Source organism: Podarcis tiliguerta, assembly GCF_965153285.1.
Source record: "Podarcis tiliguerta genome assembly, chromosome: 11".
Taxonomy (NCBI): Eukaryota; Metazoa; Chordata; class Lepidosauria; order Squamata; family Lacertidae; genus Podarcis; species Podarcis tiliguerta.
In genome coordinates, this window is record NC_139544.1 from 48,645,447 (window position 1) to 48,663,446 (window position 18,000).

Genomic DNA, 18,000 nt, shown 5'->3' on the forward strand with positions numbered 1-18,000 from the left:
CCTGAACATGGTTAAGCGTGACATGCAAATTCAGCCAAAATCTTGTAGCAACATCGGCAAAACTGTCCTCAGCAAGGATATTTCAAATTTACACTATAGATGACAGAACCTTACAACGTGGGATGGGGAACAAAAGTTTTATCTCTCAGATCACCAGCTTCACAATTTAATTCCAGGACTCACTCAGTTTATATGCTAACAAACTGACATGTGTATTAATGTCGATTAGAGCTCTGTAATTTCGCTAAATACCTTCTGGTGGTGCTGGGAAATGTGTCAGTTTTAGTCATTAGGAAAAATTAAACCAATAAAACTGGGAGGCAGTGTTCTGTCAAAAATCTTGTGCATCATTCTTTACTTTCCACTTCAGTGCGCTGCAAGCTCCAAACTTAATATGGAAATTAATTTTCTGGATAGGGGATGCAGATTATTTGTTACAGATTTGCTTTTAGATTATACAGAGGCAGACTGCATACTTACTGGCTCTCTAAGCAACAGCAGTTTCCACCCCAAAAGAATAAATGAAAGAAATGGGATATTAATCTTCAAGTAAACATTGTGAAATAAAACAAAACCTTTAAAAGGAACCATACCAAAGAGAGTGGACAACAAAAAGAACTGGATGTCAGTTTCAGACTGGATCACATAACTAGCACTAGATTCCTTTTTCAGAACCCGCACCTGACTTAGATGGACAGATCCCACACATCCATTTGATACTCACGACAGTGGATTACGGAGTTCAGAGAGCTCATGCACATTTAAGAACTGCTAACTTTTAAATTAAATTACCCTTGATTTTTGTTTATTATTTATTTTATTTCATTTATATTTCTTACCCACCCTTCACCATGAGGTCCCAGGGTGGTTGCAACAGCACAGTGCACAATTATAAAAAGAGATGGAACCATTATTCCATTACCAAACAACCGTTCTGTATTAGAGAGGAAACAGTATTCTAGTCAAAAGTGGCAAGTGGTTTTGAGAATTACAGCTCAGAAAACGACGACTGTGCATTACTCCTTACTTTCCTAAATGATGAAAAGTGCCAGGGGCAGTGTTTCTCAGATCTGACATCCTTCTGATGGAGAGGCCACTTCCAGACAGTCACTGTTTTGCAGGGGGGCCCAGTCACAAACTGGCAAATCTGGTTTATGCAATTGTAGTTGACCACGCTGTCTTGTGCAACAAAGCTACTTTCACAAAAGATCAGACTTTGTGATAAGGAAAGTAAAGGGGAACTGCACTGGAAAGTGTGGAGTAACACTTGCTTTACGCAACGTCAACTAACCTTATGCTTATTAAATAGCCAACGTTGTCTTAATCTCCCTGCAAACAAATCAGGATGAATGCTCAATAAACAAGTTGTCTGGAAGCAACCTTTATGTATTTTTCTAATATGAATTTACAAATATACAACAAGAACACCTGCCTTGTTAAAACACAATGCTGAAAACAGTTTAGAGCAATTTACAATCACAAAATAAGGTGACTCCTCCCATATTCCTGGCCATGGTACAACAGCTGTGACCATAACTCATAACTGGCTAGCTGACAGATACTTCTGTGGAGCTGATGAAATCTTTGCCTTGAACACAGAGAAAAGCAATTGCCCATTATCATCTCCTATGCACGTCCTTCTGAGAACGGAAGGCAATGCACAAGAACATCTGGTGCCTTAGTGCAAGTAAAATATAATAAGCTTGCTCTTACAAGGATTGCATCTCTCTCTCTGGAAATTTATATGGTTGTCATCCTCTGTACCATACTGATGGAGCTTGAATCCCAAAGCAAACAAAGGTGATTTGTGGAGGGAAAACACAGATTCAATCAGAGATAGCAAAGTTGCCAAGCTTGCAGCTGATGGGAAACTGGGGAGGGTTTGGAGGCCTTTACGGTTCATATTAACTTTGAGGAAGGCTGGGGCTCATAGCATATGGTGATATAGAAAATCCATGCATGGTGTAGCCAGGGCACAGAGGTGTTCATGTGCTTGTTTTTAGTCTAGCCAGAGACTAAATGTGCCCTGGGGAAGTCACTTCAGTGCTGCTAATGCAGCGGTTTAACTTCCTGCCATTGTCTTTCCAGACAGATGATGCCAATAACATTCATTGCACTGCCCACTGTATGCCTGCCCTAGAAAAGAAACCATTCTTTTATATTGCATGCAATGGAGTGGGTGACCAGTGCAAAACAGAGTCACTGACCTGTTATCCAACCCATAGGAGTACATATACTATCAAGCTGCACTATATGCAACTGCAGCGAAGAAAATCCAAGTGAGACTCTTTCAACGAACTGTTAGTGACTTGTTAATTTGAGCAAGCTAAATCTAACCCCAGGAAGTTTCAATGTTGATTGCATTTTAAGCAGAGTGTATACTTATTCATGTTTTATGCCTGTGCTAATAGGTCTTTTACTGCATTTGCAATGGCCTATGGCTACAAGCAATAAATATTTATTGGCCATTGGGCTTGCAGGGTTCACTAGAGCAGGAAGTTCAGTGCAGTGCAAGATTAAGGCCTGTAGTTGACAGAAGCAATCTCTTTGTTTCCATCATTACAGACCTAATCTTGCAAGGGCACTGAACAGTGCTCCAATCTCTTAGATCGTGGGAAGAAACCAATGAGTTTTTCCAAGTGCCAAAAAGTATGTGAAAAGAATAGTTACCATGGCAATGCAAGCTCCACACTAATCAAGTGTGCGTGTGTGGGCCTCTTGAACTGATTGTGACTAGAGATGGAGAAGTGCTTCTAAGAGCCATTCTTTTGCTCTGAAAGCAAAGGACAGCATCACCGGCTTGCATCTAGTGATGCAGTGCTATCAGACCAGTTGCATAGCAGCCTCTTAAGTTCTGCATTGTCACAAAACGTACACTGCTCATTAATGGTTTTACGTTCCACCTAAAAGCATGAAAGCTAGAAGTTTGTCCTGATCTAAATGAAAAGGCAACCCTTTTTTTCTGAGGAGCTCACAAGGTTTTGCCCTGGATATCACCTAAATACGTCACATAGTATAGTTCCTCCCTGCTCAAATTCAGGGGTTATAATTCACTGCTAGAATATACAATTTCTATATGAAAGGTCTGATTCAACCCCTGACACCTCCAGGCAAGATTTATGTCTGAAACCCTGGATGGCTGATGCCAGTTGATGCAAACAATACTTATCTAAGTGGACCTATGGTTTGCCTGGGTTTGCAGAACTCAATTTCTGCAAAACTTTGCCACTCAGGAGGCTGTGGAAATGCACAGGAGCCATTTAAAGGGCTTCCCATTGGACCAGATCATTTTGGAAATATTTAACCATTGCGTTAGTCTGAAGATGTAAAGGTATTTCATGGGGGCCAGTTCAGAAAGTGACAACTACCAAACTACGGAACATTTAAAACTTGCCTTTACCATCAACAACAAATCTCTTATTAACTCAAGCAGCAAACCTGCACATAATGTGAAGGAAATAAGTAGCTATCCTATTTTTAAAAGACATCTGAAGGCAGGCCTGTTCAGGGAAGTTTTTAATATTTAACGCTGTATTGTTTTTAATACTTGATTGGGAGCTGCCCAGAGTGGCTGGGGAAACTCAGCCAGATGGGCGGGGTATAAATAATAAATAATAAATTATTATTATTATTATTATTATTATTATTATTATTATTATTATTATCATCATCATCATCATCATCATCATCTACTTTTTTCCAAGCAGATCTGCATAGGATTGCATTGTTAATCTCCCTCCTCTTTTTAATAAAACCACTTGGGTTTTCTGAACCACAAGTTGGAAAGCCTAATAACATATACATACTATCTGCATCCTATTGCCCGAGTCATCAATGTCCATGAACTGCCCTGAATTGCAAGTTGGAATCCTAATTTTTAGCAACCAGACATGCAAGTCCTATTCCTGGGCCACAAGCAATATTGTTCCAGCATCCAGTCTCTTCTTCAAGTGCCTCTTTCTCTCTCCCAACAACCTCTTCCCCTCAGGAATTATAAATAGGGGTCTTGAACAAAATCAAGGAGTGGGCTTGGGCCAACTGTAATCAGACAACACTGTTCAAGGTAAGGGGATAAGATGTATAAACATCCCTGAGGCTGCAGTGCTTGACACATTTCATTGTTTCTCTGCCCAACTCTTTCAGAAGCCCACTTCTTGCATGGCTAAAGCTGGCCAGTGTAGCCTCTTATGACTACACTTACAAGCACAGGAAGACAGAAAGATGTATCCCAGACCCAAACACAATGAGAGGAGAAGAGCGGCATGGAAGGAGGGGTGGCAAAAGAAGGAATGTTAATCAGAGGGAAGGCAGGTACAGTGGTACTTCGGGTTACATACGCTTCAGGTTACAGACGCTTCAGGTTACAGACTCCACTAACCCAGAAATAGTACCTCGGGTTAAGAACTTTGCTTCAGGTTGAGAAATGGTGCTCTGGTGGCGTGGCAGCAACAGGAGGCCCCATTAGCTAAAGTGGTGCTTCAGGTTAAGAACAGTTTCAGGTTAAGAACAGACCTCCGGAACAAATTAAGTACTTAACCCAAGGTACCACCGTATACAATACCTCTTTAAATTCCTCCGACAATTATTTAGAAAATGGGCCGAAATATTGGGAGATTTTGGAGCAAGAGGGAGATAAATTAATACTGCAGAGTTTTGAGAAACTAAAAAGTAAAGTCCGTGATTGGCTTCATTATTACCAGATAATGGAGGCATATAAAATGGACAGGAAAATTGGCTTTCAGGTGGAAAAAATCAAAATTAGAAACAGAACTGCTTGAACCCAAAACTAAGATTTTGTCAAGAATGTATAACTTGCTGTGGAAATGGAATACACAGGATGAGACAGTGAAATCTGCAATGATTAAATGGGCACAAGACGTTGGTCACAATATAATGCTGGCTGACTGGGAACGGTTATGGACCACTGGTATGAAATTCACGGCATGTAATGCCCTAAGAGAGAATAGTATGAAAATGATATATAGATGGTACATGACCCCAGTCAGGTTAGCAAAAATCTATCATTTGCCCGATAACAAATGTTGGAAATGTAAAGAAACTGAAGGTACATTCTTTCACCTTTGGTGGACGTGCCCAAGGATTAAGACCTTCTGGGAGATGATCTATAATGAATGAAAAAAGTGTTTAAATACACCTTTCCGAAGAAACCAGAGGCCTTTCTCCTGGGCATGGTCGGCCAACAGGTGCAAAAGAAGGACAGGACTTTTTTTATGTATGCCACAACAGCAGCAAGAATACTTATCGCACAGTATTGGAAGACACAAGAGCTACCCACTCTGGAAGAATGGCAGATGAAGGTATTGGACTATATGGAACTGGCTGAAATGACCGGCAGAATCAGAGACCAGGGAGAAGAGACGGGGAAAGAAGATTGGAAGAAGTTTAAAGATTATTTACAGAAATATTATAAGATCAATGAATGTTAGAATGACATCAGATTGAATATAAAAGGTTATTAGTAAAAAGTCCAAAATTAAAAGACAGAACATTTTAGGATGTAAGATTATTAAGTTATATTAAGTTATTAAAATTAAGACAAAAATTAATTAAGACAGAGGGGAGGGATTTGCTGTTTAAATATATGATTTGGAATACAGGGAAGGGAGGTTCGGGGAAGTCGGAGAAAAAAGTAAATGCAAGGAATATTATGAAGATAAAATTGTTTTTTTGTTTTTTGACATTTTTTGTTGTTGTATGTTTGTGTGATTGTGTATTTGCTTCTGTTTTGTTGTTGTTTGTTTTTTCTCTTTCTCTCTTTGTTGTTTCATCTTCTATGTAAAACTCAATAAAATATTTTATATAAAAAAAGACAATTATTTAGAAAATGTACGAACCCACTTGCTCAAAAAAATTCTCTCAAGTAGTATACAAGTCAAATTATATATAAACCATGACTTAAAATACACAGATCAATTAAAAACAAATATACATAAAACCACCAAGAAAAACAAATATAAAATTAACAAAACATTTAAAACAAATATAACTAAATCACGTTTCTGGATAAATCACCCGCCACTCCTGACAGCTTCTTAGACCTTCGCTCCTTAGACACCGCTTAGCTCTTCTCCAGTCTCCAGACTGACTTGCCACTGACTTATCTGTTCCGTCCCAAGTGTCTACTTACCTGCAACCTTGCAAGCTGTTGTTCCTTGGCTTCTCTTCCTCCTTGCTTCCTAGAGTCCCAATGGCTGTCTACTGACTTTCTGAGCCACTTCCCGACTGTCTCCCCCTTAATACAGCTACGCCTCTCGTATCGTAATTCTCCTGCACCTATGCCAGCACATGCAAAATTCCACAGTGCTAAGATGCAGAAATCTAGAATAAAGGCTAATGTTTAGTTAGCATTGTTTTGGATAGAGTGCCTCAGTTTGCCTAGTATTCCTTTCCCCCAGAAATGCAGGTGAGAGTCTAAATTTAACATACCACAGGCCCTTTAGTCACATAAGAGAATGGAATGCTGAACTTTAAAAAAATTCTTATTGAATAAAGTACATATATACAAATGTTTTAAAAAAGGAATTTATTGCCTTGCATATAATTATGAACAAAATAATAATAATGCTGGCCTTTTAAAATGACAGTATAAATGAGGAGTACCTGTAAAGCTGATTCACTCTTGTTGACTTTTAAAGAGGCTGGGGTGCATTTATAATCTCACATGCTGGGGTGCATTAAAAATCTCTTTCCTACCCCTTTAAACTAATTGCAGACATTGATCATGTAAAACAAAACTGGTTCCCAAGTGACCAGAAATTCTGCAGGTGCTTTTATTTAATCAAAGGTTGTTTATACAGTGCTTGTTGTAGGAGGAAAGGTTTGGGAACTTCCAGAGGACAGAAATAAGAATATCATTGATGAATGAGAGCAATATTCCGTTCAGTCCACCGTTCAGTTCCCATGCATTCATCTAGACATGTAGGGAAAGCTCCAGATACCCAGTGGTATCCTGCCATCCTCCAAACATCATCCCCTCTATGTCAGGAGGTTCCCACACTTCTGGTTGGTGGGCCACCAGTGGTCCATGAGCTTTACTCAGGTGGTCCATGGAATGTTTATATTAAATATGCAAATTGCTTTTTAACTGCATTTTCCTTGCATTTCATTTCTTATTGTATTGATTGCAACTTGGATGCAAGTTGTTAATACAAAAAAAGAGCAACAGGCAGTGACCATTTTGCACATGTTCAATTACGCAGAACATGAGGGCAGATCAGGGGTATAATGGGGTGGGCTTATGCCTTATGCAAACTCTGCTGACGTGTTGGTGAGGGGCAGGAACACAATCCCCGTGCAAATCGGGGGTTGCCTGCAGAAGAAATAAAAGAAACAATAAAAATACAACTAAAAATCATTGGCAGAAAAATCATTACGTAGTTCACCAAAACCGTCAGCATTTTCCAAATGATCCCCCCGGGGGGTGGGGCGGGGGGGGGAGTGTCTAGCAACCACTGCTCTACTTCCAGTGCTCAGGCTATGTCATTGCTTATGTAGCCAAAGCAGCAGCATGGTATCAGTAGACTTGAGGAACCCCAAAGTTTGCATAGAAAAAATTTCTAGAGGTAAAAACCCCAAGGGAATGAGCCCCCCACCAAATACAGGACTCTATGTGCTCAGTGCCTCATGGAATGCTGACTGTTAGGGAGCAGAGGGTGGGAAATGTTTGGTGGGGGAGTTAGAAGTGCTGGAAGTCTGGACAGGCAGACCATCGTCACACTGCAACATTTTGTTGCAGTTCCAATTGTTTTCAACATGTTAAAAGAGAATTCTGTACACATACTCTCCCATGATAAATAGCTGGGCTTGAAGTCAATCAGACTCTTTCTTACTACTGTATTGCAACATGCCCTGCAGTTTCCTTATCGGGGAAAATAACTGGGAATTTCCTGTGGTCCAAGAAGATTTCTTAAGTACCTACATGCCAACTCATAATCCCAACAACTTGGGATCCTGGCTAAATAATTCAATGAGACCTATTAATGCCCTTTCCCCAAAATCCAAGACACACAAGCAGCACTGCAAATCGCTGCCTGAGGAATGTTGCCGCTAAACTGCCACATAGAAGTTTCGACTACTGTTGATGAGACAGTCTCAAGCTTCCTGAGAAATCAGATTCCAGTTCATCTGTCGTCTCCACAGGTACGTTGCTTTGGTTCGAATTGGATGGATACGACCAGCTTGGTGTCCATGCGACCAACCTGTTTGGAGACATATTGCACTGGCATCTCACCGGTTGCAAAACACTTCCTGAGTGAGCAGGGCTTTGCTGGGGGAAACCTGTATAACAATGTGGCTGGTGATTGTGATGAGATGGGCTATATCCAGCTGCCTCTACACCAGGCGAGTGGGCGAAACAAGGCCCGTCAGGCCCGCAGAAGCTGTGGAAACAACTATTCTTTCTGTATCCTTGATGAATGCGCAGTCTCGCAATGAGCGGCTTGCCAATGTTAACCACCTTCCTTTCATCCACAACATCATCTACTCCTGCGTATTCATAGTGCAGGCAAACTGTGAAGGTTAAGTCTTCCTGTGAAATAATAAAAAAAGAAAATTCATCATTAATCTTCATAATAATGGCAGCTGTTATGCCCTAAGAAAGAAATGCAGGCATTCACATCAAATGCAGCATTCACTGCCATCAGAGTGCTTTTGTCTCCTAATTACACAAATTCACAGGACAAAAAAAAAAGGGGGGGGGCGCTGGAAACCTATTTCTAGCGTTTTGCTGTCAGCACACAGACACTGTATTTTAAAAGCAACTGTTACACCGGCTGCTAAAGATATTCCACTTTCCACGTTAAGAGTTTGCCTTCCACATGGAACTTGCAAAAATTAAACACAAAGAAGCTACTGTTTGCATCACAGATAACTCCAATACTCTCACTAACATAATCAGTTTTGTATGCTGACTGAATTAACGGCACATCTGCATTTTGTGGGAAACAAAAGCAAAAAATGAGCATGTCTGCCCCTCAAAAAATAAATAAATCAATTTTAGCACTTGCTGTATCTTCATCATTTAGGATGATGTATAAGCCAAGGGACACCAGCTGTTCTTTATCATGTAGATTCCACCCTCATTCCAATGCCACATACTGCAGTTTTATACTGATCAGAATAGTTCCTTCACCCAGTACATTCTCATTGCCCAGTCAGATTTGGCTCCTGGTCCCCTATTTCCCACCTCACAGTAGTGTCCAATCTGCACTAGGCCTTTAAAGCAGCGTCGTGCCACTTCAAAACAGTCATGGTTCATGGTTTGCGAAGGGTGTTGAGAGTTTTTTAGGAGATCCCTCTTCCCCCTCACAAAGCTACAGTTCTCAAGAGTTCTCTGGGAAGAGGGGCTGACTACAAAACCACGCTGGGAATTGCAGCTCTGTGAAGGGAATTGGACTCTAACGATCATCTGTGACCTTAGCAAACTACGAGCCCCAGGATTCTTTGGGGGAAGCAGCAAAGGTTTAAAGTGGTGTGATACAGCTTTAAATGTATAGCGCAAATGGGGCGACAGCCATCATCGGAGCCCTGATTTGTTTTGTTTCCAATAGCTTAGAATCATAGAATTGAGTTGGAAGGGACCTTAGTGGTGCAGCAAGAAAGCAAAGCAGTTGTGATCCTACCACCACCTCAGCCTTGACACAAACAAAACCCCTACTGCTGCAGCCTGCTGCTCTCCCCCAATATCCATGAAGCCATATTCAGAAATCTGGACTCTGAACCTTTTGAGACTGAAGGCCTTTGGCATATAATTCTCTGCTGGCTTAACCTGCAAAGTTGCATCCGTAGGGAAATCATACATTTATGCTGAGGTATTTCAAAGGGCAAGTAGTAACTGGAGGCTACCAATATGGGTGTGGGCCTGTAAAAGGTGCAGTCTGTTTCATGCAGCAGCTGGTGTAAAAGTGCCAAACTAAATGAGTTTGTGAGACAAAAGTAATGTGAAATGACCTTTAGCTTCTGCAGAGAACTTATTCGAGTGTAGAGACAATGTTTGGGCAAGTCCTTTGACAGCAAGTAGCTTCCAGTTTCCTCAGGAGTCCCCTTGTTTGCCCCTTTGGGGTCGACATCCAAGTCCTGTTCAAATTTGTTAAAAAGCAGAAATTAACTTATAGGATTAAAAGCTATATACCCATAACCACCACCACCACCCTCTAGCTGCGAGATCATGCAATATGTGGGTTTTGGCCAAAGTGCAAATTTCATGTTTTTTATAATCCTGTAAAGAATAAACTCATACCAAGCTCCTGACGCCAACTTACGAGGGGGAAATCTGTAACATAAGCTTTGCAAACAGTGATTTCAGAAGGCTTCTTTACTATGCTTGTGTAGACAATCAGGACATTGGAGAATTCTGCTGCGAAACCCAGCTGAATTTGAACACCGCAGGCAAACTGAAGGCACATGCTTTCGGGAAGTTCTGAAAACAAACACATTTTGATTAGTGGTAATACACAGATGCTCCCCTTCAAAATTGGGGAAATTGCATCTTTCCTCATGCTGTACTTAGTCATTATCCAGACTGGAACATCAGGATTAATTTCAGTATCTAGGAGATCTACAAACTAATGGGAGCAGATTATAATCAGTCTTCAAGACTCCTTCATACATTTTGCACAGATCATCTCCTCCTGGCATCTATCAACAGTTCTGCTATTGCCCTAAAATGATAAGTAACTTCACTGGAGAGGATCTTGCTCCTTCACTTTACTAGCAACACATGAAATGAATTACAAGTTATCATTAGCTGAGCAGATAAGGAGATGAAGCTATGGGGAGAGGGCCTGGAAGGTCACTTCATATACCTGGGTGCATGTGAGCTATGGGTTAGCCACCCCTGGGCTATGGGATGTCACTGTCCCCTCATCATTATGATACAGTGGTACCTCGGGTTACATACGCTTCAGGTTACAGACTCCGCTAACCCAGAAATAGTACCTCGGGTTAAGAACTTTGCTTCAGGAAGGAACAGAAATTGTGCTCCGGTGGCGCGGCAGCAGCGGGAGGCCCCATTAGCTAAAGTGGTGCTTCAGGCTAAGAACAGTTTCAGGTTAAGAATGGACCTCCGGAACGAATTAAGTACTTAACCCAAGGTATCACTGTACTGACTGACTGTTTTGTGAACTGGCTATTTTCTGTTGTGGGATTTATAGTTGTTAACCACTGTGGATGTTTTGTATGGAAACGGGGGGGGGGGTATACAAATGTAATAATGTGTTTGGCTTGGGAGCTTGACCGCTAAGAAAAAATTAATGAGCCCCACCCCACCAAGGCTCCACTGATTTTAGTGGCAGAAAAAAGGCGGGGGGGGGGGGGAATAAAACAGAGGTGATGTTGGGGTCGACAGAGATGTGTAGAACTCTCTGCACAGCCCAGAACCTTGATGGGGATACAAACCCATGCTTATTAGAATGATCATTTGATGAACGGAGAGGGGTTGATGATAAGCCCTGCTCTTCAACTGATCTGCTGGGTGTGGGGCTACGCTGGAGAAGGTGCCCTGAATGTGTGTGTACACACATGTGAGTGCAAGAGTAGGGGTGGCCACACCCACTGGTGGCATGCAGCCCCTGGAAAGTTTGCCAAGGGTGAGTGCAGTATTCAAGTATTCCATTGAAGGTTAGCTATCCTTGAACAAATAATCTAGGGAAATGAACCATTTGAGGGAGGTAAGCCAAGTTATTTCAGTATGTACATAAGGCTGTTGTGCACCCACATCCTGGGACACGAGGAGCTATAGATCAACCTGAACAGCATCTTCACCCATACCGTGAGCTTTTGCCCACTGCAGATTCCGCGCTAATGACTCTGCCGATGCTACGGTTTGCTGAACAGGATCAGTTAATGCTCTCTTCTCAGATAAGCTGCTGCGAATCTCCAAAGCCTGCTTGCCTTTGGTAAGGTGACACTTGCCCATATCTAAAAATAAAAGATGCAAATCATTTTCTGGGAACCAAAGCTGCTGAAAATTCTAATTAAAGCACCTACATTCCAGAAGAGCCGCCATGTTGCTATGGTTATTGTTGTGTCAGCGTTTCCATGACAAACCTGATTTCAAGGGGGCATTCAAGCCTGGCTGTTCAAAATTCACTACAGTCCGGAACATGCCGTCCAAGTTCCTCTCCATGAGAACTCTGCCTCCCCTGCTCTTTTAGCATTCATTATGACCCAAACATTTATTAAGCTGCATGGCAAGTTTCTTCATCTTCTCCCTCCCACATGCATAGATCCTCCAGTCAATGAAATCCTTCCCAGGAAAAGACATGTTTCTTGATTGCAGCACTCTGCTTACAAGAATACATGTTCCAATCGTTTTACACTACAGATAAGCTAGACTGATAATCTTTTCAAACAGTTGTCTTTTTTTTAGTTGGGGTTCTCCATCTATTGTCAGCCACATCATTAGCATCCTTAAACAATTTTAATGCATTTTTGTACACCTTTGTACTCTATATGTTTTTAAAATGTTGTTACATAGCCGCCTTTTTCATAAGGAAATTCTGCAGCGGTAGTAGTTTTTGAACATCGCTTCTGCAACAAAAAAAATGAATTTACTATATAAGGAACTGCCTTCGGCAAATGGCTCATCTTGCCTAGTTCTGTCTATCCTGGCTGGAAGCAGTGTTCTGGGGCTGTGAAAGGAGATAAAGTATACCTTTAAAAAACAATGCCACCATTTTGGATGCATCTATCGCTCTGTGCCTACAAAGCAAACATGCACAATTGATTTGATCCCCCCTTTCTACCCCAATGTGTTAGTAGTATTGTTGTATGTTGTGCTTCCAGGGGCAGGGGTACATCAAAAAGCCACACGCACACACACACACCCATTCCCACAGCCCTATTATTCTTTTGCATATGGACACAATTCATTTCACAGCTTTTATTAGGGATTAAGTGCTACAGCACCCTCCAGTAGTTACCCCCACCCCCAGCAATGCCAGAAGTACGTCTTGATTGGCGTGAAGGCAGCCTCCCTGGATTCGGGTTGTACACAGTCACTCTCCAATAGTCAGCCAGCGGTCCCACTCAAGAATACTTAGGCATCCAGCTATTGCCATCTGGCAGCTCCTTGTCTGGCAGTTTCACTTCTGCCTTCCCCAAAGCAAAGGGAGGGACGGGGACGGGGACGGGGACCTTCTTGCGCTTCGCTTCCAGGACCACATTGAAGCAAAGGAGTCCTCTGAATGAGGTCTGTGTCAGCATCCACTCCCTTCAGGAAATCAAGAGAACTACCTTTCTTCAGGTATGGTTTGCAGCTCACTAGGCTCCAGCCTCCTTCCACTCAGTTTCCCACCCAGGGCATTGGTTACACAAAGTCTACATTTCTCCCTGTTGTCAACCTGCCATTCCAGTCTCCCACAAACATTTTCTTCCTGCTTGCCTTTTGCCCAGTCACCCTCCACCCACCCCTATCCTTCTCTCCCAAGTTCTAAGAAATTCTGACACCTTCTCGAGGCCAGCAGCTGTTTTCTATCTGCCCTGTCAGGCTGCTCCTCAGGGAGGGGGAAAAGGAGCCTGTCTTGTTTGCCAGCAGGCTGTCTTCCCAGCCATCCTCTGCTTGCAGTTCTGTTGACTAGAACCAGTAGGAAACACAGAGTGCACTGGGGAAGGCCATTCATCTCATCTCAAGGAAGTAAAGGTTACGGGGATCAGGCTGTATTTCAGCCGACAGACATAGCTGTCCCAAAACAGTTATTTACAAAGTTTGAAAAGAAAGAGTGAAGCATGGGTGTGCATATACCTTACCCCTGCTTTCAACTTCTGTTAAAAAATATTATAGACTCTCAGGGCTGCTTTTTGGCTGTAAACCGCCCCCCCCCCCAATCAAAACAGCTTTTACATGCATTTGTGCATAACACACAGTTTGCTCCGAAGGCCTCAAATGTGCAAATGAAATGTTTTACACTTCACTGCATTTGTATTCTGCCTTTCCATCAAGGAGTTTTATCCACACAACAGCCCTTTGAAGTAGATTAGGCTGAGACGCGGGATGCATGTGGCGCTGTGGGTTAAACCACAGAGCCTAGGACTTGCCAATCAGAAGGTCGGCGGTTTGAATCCCTGCGATGGGGTGAGCTCCCGTTGCTCGGTCCCAGCTCCTGCCAACCTAGCAGTTCGAAAGCACGTCAAAGTGCAAGTAGATAAATAGGTACCGCTCCGGCGGGAAGGTAAACAATGTTTCTGTGCGCTACTCTGGTTCGCCAGAAGCGGCTTAGTCATGCTGGCCACATGACCCGGAAGCTGTATGCTGGCTCCCTTGGCCAATAAAGCGAGATGAGCGCCGCAACCCCGGCGAGGTAGTGAGGCTCAAGGTCACCCAGTGAGTTTGTGGCTCTGTGGGGATTTGAACCAGAGTCTCCCTAGTTCTACTCAGCCCCCCTAACTCAGATGTGGGCAACCTTTGGCCCTCCAAAAGTTGCTGAACTACAACTCTGATCATCACTGGCCAATGGGCATGTTTTCAGGAACAGATGGGAGTTGTAGTCCAGCAACATCTGGAGAGCCACAGGCTCCCCACCCCTGCTCTAACCACTGCACCACACTTTTCTCGATCAAGCAAACTTCCCTAGTGGCTCAGGTATACTTCCCTTACCTTCTGCTACACCATCCAGCAGCACAGTAATTTTCTTGTCCTCCAACAAGCGTTCCTTCAAGAACTTCATGAAAATCCCATTGGCTAAGCCAGACTGCTGAATTTCAAAAGCTTCTGCTCCTTGGCACCTTAAATGCATATTAACAACAGCAGAGGCATAAGATGGGTGGGGAAAGTATAACTGCAGCACAACAGAACGCAAAAATGTTGCTTTGTCAAAGTAAAATAAAAAGGACTTTACAGGATTCTGAAAAATCAGTTCATGTTTCACAATAAAGTATACAAATAAAGTATACTTTTACAAGAAATGTTAATAAATATTAATGTTTGCTCACAAATGTTTGCACCGCCAGGATGAAATTTGCTAGGATCCAGAAGGCAATTGTGCCTGATCTGGTCCGTGGGCGTTAGTTTGCCAAACCATGAACAAAAGGGTTCTCAGGATTAGCCACTTCACTTACCTGAATATAACACCAGAGCAAGGCCTATTATCTTGTCTGTAAAACAGGTGTTAAAATCAGGTAAGAATTCTCAACTCCCCAATTAATGGAATGAGGCACATCACATTTATCTGAATGCACAATCTCCTTTTATCACCCCAATCTGCCTTTTGAACTGGGTTTCCGGTCAAGTGGTCAGGGAGATGCTGCACTCAGATAAACAAGCAAAAGGAATGTACCATGTTTATGTTGTGTTGAAATGGGAGAGGCACACACATGCAGGGTTGAAAGTTGATCCAAAAATGAAATCATGGGGTTCAATCCGGACTTAAATCATGCTTAGAGTAGACCCATTGATATCACTGGGTCTTAAGTTACTCATAACTAACTTGAATGCCATTGATTTAAATGGGTCTGCTTAAACCTGAATACAACTCAAAGATTTTTTCAAATGTAATGTGCCCACAAGGTATATAAAGGTCTGCTGGAACACAAGCAGATTGTCTTTTTATATATATAATCTACACAAAAAATATGCAGGTAAAATAATTAGCCTTACGTGGCGTATCCAAAAACAATGTTAGCTGTAACCTTCAGGGCATCCAAGATGAGGACGGTATTATCATATTCATTCCTTTAATAAATGTAAGAATACAAAATGAGAAGAACAGCCTGAATCTGGGGCAAGTTGAAGATAAAACAAAATGTTTTTTATATCCAAAGCCATGACATTATTATATAGATAGAAAATTCTATATAACCCCCTCTCCCCAAATTCTGCCATTTATTCCATCACTTCCTTTAACAAATCAAGCAACAGAGAACTAAGCAAATTTGCTTTGGTGAATCAGTGCAAAGTGCTTCCTTCCACGTTCATGAGCTGCTCATGTTGCAGTTGCATAAAAGTAACCCATGCATAAGCTGTAGCCCAGGCCTTGCCCCATCACTGGCTCTGCTCTGCCTGCTCCTTGAGTGCTTTTGCCTGGCTGGAATATGTCCTTCAACTGTGATCAATGCCTCTTGCTTGCCTTGTTGGAGAGATGCGCAGGTGTAAAAACCTCTGCTTTTTGCCTGGTGGGAATGTACAAAAGAAATTGCTGCTCAGCTGCCTTTTGCTTCGGGTACAACCCACCACAGGCATCCTGACAGTTCCCTGACACTTGCCCATGCTCATTGGCAGAAAAAGACCCCGCACTCATGCTTTTTGCCCTGAAACCTCTCTAGAGTTAGGCCAAGGGTGGTGATGCTGTTACAAAGCACCCAAACCCAAAATGGTGCACAAGCTCTATAAAAATGCTTTGCTTTGGCATCGATGACTGGATGGAACAACACCTAGAACAGGGCTACTGGTTACACTTACATGAAAAGCAGCTGGAATCTGCCTGACCAGAACTTTGAAGATTCAGGCCTGCCTGAAGCAATGTTTTATTTTGAAATCTTTTAAATAATATTTCGGTTTCCTGTTAATTACGTTGCTTTGAATGTAAGCTTTATATCTGACTTTCATCAGCAATGTTTTATTTTGGATTGTTTTATTTGATGTTTCAGTGTGTTGTAAACTGCTTGGGAGATGTTTTCTTAACAATATAAAGCAGTATAGAAATGAAACGAGTAATAATAATAGCCCAGGAAAGTTGGGAGGGGCTTGAAGTAAAAGCTGTTATCACTTCCTAGCTAATATTCTCTACTTGCTGGGAGGAGGAAGAGCAGGGAAATACTGTCACGGCAAGATCTTAGAGGGGGGAAATGCCAGCCTGACATTCCACCTTCCCAGTCAATAGGATGTCAGCTTCATCTGTTAGAAAGGAGCTTTCAGTATTTTGAACAAGCTACTCAACTCTGCTTTCATGTGGTAATCAAAACACTGTTTTTTTCTGAGTGGGAAGAAAAGAATTTTTATCTGAACCACCGTTATCTGGATTGTGAATCATGCCCTCCTTTGTTCCCAGAGACTGACCTAACAAGTCAAACATGACCATGTAGCAAGTTTATTTTATTCCCTGTTATTTTGCTTTCGCTCTCCCGAGCCTGGAGAAGAAAACGGAAAGGTTGTGACACTTGCATACAGATGGTTGAGTTAATAAAAGCTAACCTCTCAGCTGTTCCATTTGCCTGTTTTTCTAGCGCCAACATGGCTTCTTGAGCCTTGATCTACTAGGGAGGTGATGAAAGCAATTACATACCTTTTCCTGCACATATCCAGTAAAAATACATTGAGGCCAGTATCCTTTTCTTGCATCCGTTTGAGAATATTTTGTACACACAGACAGTTTGCTGCTCGATAGGGATTTGGGGCATCTATAGGAACCATAAAACTATTACCATAGTTTTCGTAGCCATGGCCAGCATAATATAATAGCCCTGGGGAGAAACAACACACACAGTTAAAATAGCTTTTAGCGATTATATTAAGCAAACTAATTCAATTAAATTAAGTTGCAAAGAAAACAAGAATAGGGCAGTTTTCTATAGTCTTAAAATCACACTTGCCATAAGTGGGGCAGTGGATTTACTGCAAGCAGATGCTGAATGTACTCCAATCTCCCCATTCTTGGAATGAGGTGAGCAACAGCCTTGTGCACTGCAATACTCAGATAGTGGCACATTTTTACTATACAACACACTGAAGCGAGGAAAGCAGCAGCTGCGAATTTATGTTTTGCACTTTGCATTGCAAATGACACTTTTCTGGGAGTAACCAGGTGATGCAATATCATGGTGAGCACAAGTCCTTCTGTGTATGGAGGTAAGCCCACCAAAATGCAGAAAATTTGGGGTAGGGAACCTATATTCCTTGAGATGTTGTCGAAGTACAACTCCCATCAGCTCCAGCTAGCATGGCCAATGTTCAGGACTAATGGGGGTTGTAGTCCAGCTAGAGGGTCACAGGTCCTCTACCTTTCCAATCATAGTCATGGAATTGTAAAGTTCAAAGGGACCCCGGAG

The 18,000-nt window shown here is 42.2% G+C and overlaps 1 protein-coding gene across 3 annotated transcripts in view; it reads right to left on the reverse strand.

Annotated features, from left to right (window-relative positions):
* Window positions 1-6,529: 6,529 nt before the first annotated feature.
* MALT1 (MALT1 paracaspase) overlaps window positions 6,530-18,000 on the reverse strand; it is a 40,568-nt gene continuing 29,097 nt past the window's right edge. For all 3 annotated transcript variants that reach the window (XM_083402786.1, XM_083402785.1, XM_083402784.1), the window contains 7 exons: window positions 17,238-17,415; window positions 15,614-15,688; window positions 14,615-14,742; window positions 11,788-11,937; window positions 10,281-10,438; window positions 9,970-10,095; window positions 6,530-8,548 (listed from right to left, as the gene is read on the reverse strand). In XM_083402786.1, the coding sequence (XP_083258912.1) occupies window positions 8,093-8,548; window positions 9,970-10,095; window positions 10,281-10,438; window positions 11,788-11,937; window positions 14,615-14,742; window positions 15,614-15,688; window positions 17,238-17,415 (1,271 nt within the window). In that variant the 3' untranslated portion in view covers window positions 6,530-8,092. The remainder of the gene's footprint in view (window positions 8,549-9,969; window positions 10,096-10,280; window positions 10,439-11,787; window positions 11,938-14,614; window positions 14,743-15,613; window positions 15,689-17,237; window positions 17,416-18,000) is intronic.